The 5,016-nt window shown below is 37.4% G+C and overlaps 1 protein-coding gene across 1 annotated transcript in view; it reads left to right on the top strand.

Moving 5' to 3' along the window:
- LOC108726188 (transmembrane protein 151B) overlaps positions 1-1,044 on the top strand; it is a 9,802-nt gene extending 8,758 nt beyond the window's left edge. The window contains exon 6 of the mRNA XM_018453627.1: positions 823-1,044. Coding sequence (XP_018309129.1) covers positions 823-1,044 — 222 coding nt within the window. The remainder of the gene's footprint in view (positions 1-822) is intronic.
- The last annotated feature ends 3,972 nt before the right edge of the window (positions 1,045-5,016 follow it).

Genomic DNA, 5,016 nt, shown 5'->3' with positions numbered 1-5,016 from the left:
TCAACTGCAAAATGGTACAAAACTGTTTTGTTCCCCTTGATCCAATCTACGTCCCCATTGTATTTCGATCCGTTTTTTTTAGACACCCTGTATATACATATTGTATATATACATATATATACATATATATTGTTATGCCCGTATTGCATGTGTTATACCCGTATTGCATCGTCGCCCGATACACGTCGGAGTTCGTTGTCCTCGAAGGAAGAAACGCGTTGCCTGGCAATAAGCCGTGAATGTTTCAACAGATTTGGAGAGAAGCCGTCGAAGCGCTCGGACGTGTCTTCTCATCCGCAAGCTTATACCTCGTTCTTTGTGCTCTGATACGGACTATTTCTGTATTTCCTTCAATAAACGTTTCTTGTTCCTAACGACATACTCGTGTACTTCATTTCGGCGGCTTGGGAGTGCGCATTCGCGATACGAACGGATTCCACGAGACGGTCGCGTGGACGAACTGACGGACGGACATAACAATATATATATGTATATCATAACATTAAGAAAACAGATTCTGCTTTTCCGCTTAAACACGCGGGAAGAAATGACAGAACCGCGGAATCTAGTTACTTTTTCTTCCGCGTTTCCGCGCTCCATGTAATGGCACCCTCACTCCATATAAGATTGTAAATAACTAAGGCCGGAATCAGACTAGGCATTGAAGATTGAGATTGAAGATTGAAAGATTGAAATTTAACCAATCAAACTAAAAGGAGCTAAAATTCCTTTGCCCTCATTGGTCAAATTTCAATCTTCAATCTTCGATCTCAATCTTCAATGCGTAGTCTGATTCCGGCCTAACAAGACTTACACTTTCAGGAACTTAGTGACGACTATATGGAGATGAGAGAAGGTCTTGATCTCGGGTACAATGTTAACACGATGCTGGTTGCCGTTTTCGGTAATCCGTGGTTTATAAATCACTATATTTATTGGAGTTTGAGCGCTCTGCTGCTTAGTTGGCCGTTACGAGTAATCATCGAGTACAAAACACAATACGCCGATTATCAGGTAAAAACATTCTTGAATGGAGTTAAATAGGCGGAATTTTCAATTTAATCATTTCATTTGAGATGTTATCATTATTAAATTATTTATTATATATAATAATTTCTTTTAAGGAAAAAATACTTTTATCGTCAAGCTAGCTCTTATTAAATCATTCGATGTGATTTTGAGTGCTTTCCAATAAAAGACACAGGCAACACTGTGTAACACAGTGTCCATATTAGTGCTTTTCATCTATGATATTAGGTCTGTTCACGTTGAAATCTCTAAGAATTTTTGAACTTAAAATGAGATCGATATATATTTGGACGTTGAAAAGAAAGAAAGCGGAGATGCTGAGTACAAAAAGTGTATGCAATGCGAACAGACGGTACGGTTTAGGGTACGGTCCACTTGGCGCTACAAATGCTTTGAAGCGTTTGATTGACCAATCGGAAGAAAGAATTTTACTAAGTTACCAATCAAAAAATGCTTCGAAGCATTTGTAGCATCAAGTGGACCATAGCCTTAGAGAGACACTGCGAAACTTAGCTCGATCTTAAGTTTGGCCATGTCGTTCTGTCTCTCTATAGCTGGAAATAATAGACACAGGCAATAGACAGGGAACAGGAAATAACGAGCTATCCAATCAGAGCTTTGAGATATAATAACAAACTTATACCTCAGAGCTCTAATTGGACGGCTCGTTATTCCCTGTTGCCTATTCTTATTGCCTGTGCCCATTGTTTCCAGCTTAAGTCATAGATGGAAAGCACTAGTATGAACACTATGGCCGGTATTCATAGTCGATTCTTATTTCAAGACCGTCTTAAGTAACGTCTTAAGACGCTAATGCGGCCCTCTGATTGGTTCGTGACACCTCAAGGCTGAACTTAAGACGATCTTGAATATAAGATCTGACTATAAATACCGGCCTTATGTTACACTGGTTACACAGTGTTGCCTGTGTCTCTTGTTGGAAAGCACCCTTTATGTATTATCTATGGCTGTGTTCGCTTTCTCGCTCACAACGCTTTAAGCGTAGTTTCATCCTTGTTGTTTATTAAATATTAAATAAGGACAATTAATGCTCATAAGCGCTGTAAGTGCCAAAACGAACGCAATGTATAATATCATTTAAGTTGCGCGTCGAATTCATTTTTATCTTGAAACGGAAACCCTAGAGATCCTAAAAATAGAGATCGGCCAAAGCCTTTGACTATATAATGGATCGCTAACGCCAACTTCACGTTGGTAGCCAAGACCTGTGGCGACGCGGTGTGGCAAAGCGGCAGGAGCAACAAAGCAAAACTTTTACTCGATTAGAAAATGACCGCGTAAGTACTGCCGAGTTTAAAGATATAAATTGTAATGATATACCATTGAACCAGATAGATGCAACACTAAATCATGTAGTTTTATATATATCCGGGTTCGTAGAAAAGAAAATGTTTAAAACTTTGAAATGTAATACTTGCCACATACTTTTAAATGAATGCGATGAAGCTCCATCTGAATTTATTAGCCGTAAGAATTATGGGTTTTTGAGGTATCCAAGAGCAGATATTTTTGTTATTACTTCCACCACGGAAAAAATGTTTAATTTATATAAATTGGAAGAGAAACTAAAAAATAAAAACGTTTACTATGAAATAGTCAATGACGTTTTACAAAATCTGTCATTTAATAATCTTTTTAAAAATTTTGATGAACACGTAAAAGATTTCGAGATTTTAGAAAATCATAAATATGATATTATCAAATTTATTATAACAGCATACTAGATATTAAGTTTTGTTACGAAGGAAATATACATACTAAAATGCAACATAAAACATTCATAAGGCATAACAATACTAACTAAGACGATAATTTTTCTAGGCCAATGAAAATTATATTCATTAATTATTGTTTTTATTTTGGTATTTATTTATTAACAACGACCCATCTAATTCTTACATCCTTCTTATATCCTTTTAAACTTCCCGCAGTTTGCCACACGGGGCGGAGCTTAAGCCAACTTCATGTTGGATACATAACCTTATGAGCGAGAGGGGTGATGGGACGGGGCAACTAGCGGTCCATACTTATATAGTCAAAGGCCAAAGCCCGGCCGATCTGTTATGCAACCGGAAATCACGTGATCTTGGAAATACGCGTCAATATATCAACGCCAGAATCTTGACATTCTTGACAGCAAACTGGTGTCGCTTCTCTTACTCTCATATTCGCTTCTCTCACATCCGGTTTCACAACAACATGGCAGAGCCAATCATGGATCGAGTTGGCATTGGCCGATCTCTACTTTTAGGATCTACATGTAGGAAACCCGACTGAACTACAGCAGTAATATCACAAATTAAATTGACAAGCAATTTAATAATTTGATGTTCATATACAGAAAAGTAGGATGAGCTGTAGGAGCTAATGTAGTTCCTACCGCTGTGGAGCTGATAGCAAAAATGTGTCTTTAAAATAGGGACACCTAATGCTGTTGCTGCTCAAGCTGAATTTATTGGTTATTTGCATTTATGTACTGTACATGAAGAATAGAGACCAGGAGACCGACAAGGCTTTCAAAAAATGTGACCAGATTTCTGAATTAGTATTGGCAATGCTTGGTAGACAGCGTTCGAGTCGCAAAATTCCTCATATACGCTTACTTAAGCCCATGGCACATACAAAAATGTAAGGCTGTAAGATGTAATCAGCGAATTGGCCAATCACGATAGAGACCGTAAGGCCAGTAGCGAATCCAATCTTACGATTTCCTTACCGCTTACGTGTTAAGACCTTATGTTTTTGTATGTGCCATGGGCTTTACGCATCACAATCACACACAATAATCAAAGAATAGAGATAGAGACGTTATTCTTTGACATCATGCTTTGACAGTAATAGGAAAACGTAAATTGTCATTAAGACTGTATGAAGAAGAGCATTCTTCATGTAAAACTGATACAATCTACATGCAAACTGTGATGTCGTGGAACGGAATTGCGACATCTCGATCGAACTAATTCAGATGATCACTTTTGGGTAAATCTGATGGCATCGTCCATATAAGTTCGATTTCCTGGGCACTTATGGAATAAGTCAGAATTATTTCCTAGAAAATACAATAGAAATCTAGGGAATAATCGAATAATTCCAATCGAAATCCATTTCGAATAATTCCATAATATCTTGGAAAGATCTTAATAATGAGTGTAGCTCAATTGCACGGAAAAAAATAGATTAATTCGCTGATTCAGCAAAGCTGTAGCTTGTTGCGCGAGTTCAATATCAAGAAAATTTGATGGCTCAATAAAGAAATTATGTCTGTAAGCAGTTCTCAGAGAAATTATGTCTGTAAGCTCATAGAACAAACTTGTCTTTGTTATTATCATTGTTATTGCAATAAATTAGTTTAATTGAAATAATTAATTTACACACTGCGCTGTACGATTCGTCATGTTTTCTTCCATTGCAAGGTAGCCAGAAGTATATATTGATGTAATAATTTACTACTGGCTGAGTTCTTGGAGAGAAGAAAAAGGAATACACGGTTACTGTGTAATGTGCGTGTAGTGATCGTCTATTTCGACATCACTTCCTTTTGTTATAATAGCCATCTTGGATCGATGTATACGTATTTGCATTTGCATCAAGAAATCCGAGAATTCTCTTCTTACAGTCGAATGAGAGGGGAATACTTGACTGTGATTAGTCAATTCTTAAAGATTACGGCATATGGTTACGGCCAATATAAACGTTCCCTTAGGGTTGGTTTAAGGCTATGGTCCATTTGATGCTACAAATGCTTCGAAACATTTTGTGATTGATCAATTAGAAAAATTTTCTTCTTCCGATTGGTCAATCAAACGCTTCGAAGCATTTGTAGCGCCAAGTGGACCGCACCCTATAATAGTCGAATGAGAAGAGAATAATCGACTATGATTGGTTAATTCTTACAGATTCTTACGAAATTCGGTAATTTAGAATAGGGGAGGCAGTACCGATGACCTTGACCTTGACATATGCTAT

Source organism: Mycetomoellerius zeteki, unplaced genomic scaffold (assembly GCF_001594055.1).
Source record: "Mycetomoellerius zeteki isolate Tzet28-1 unplaced genomic scaffold, Tzet1.0 scaffold398, whole genome shotgun sequence".
NCBI classification, from domain to species: Eukaryota; Metazoa; Arthropoda; class Insecta; order Hymenoptera; family Formicidae; genus Mycetomoellerius; species Mycetomoellerius zeteki.
Note: the sequence above shows the minus strand (reverse complement) of the source record. Positions and strands in the feature narration are given on the sequence as shown.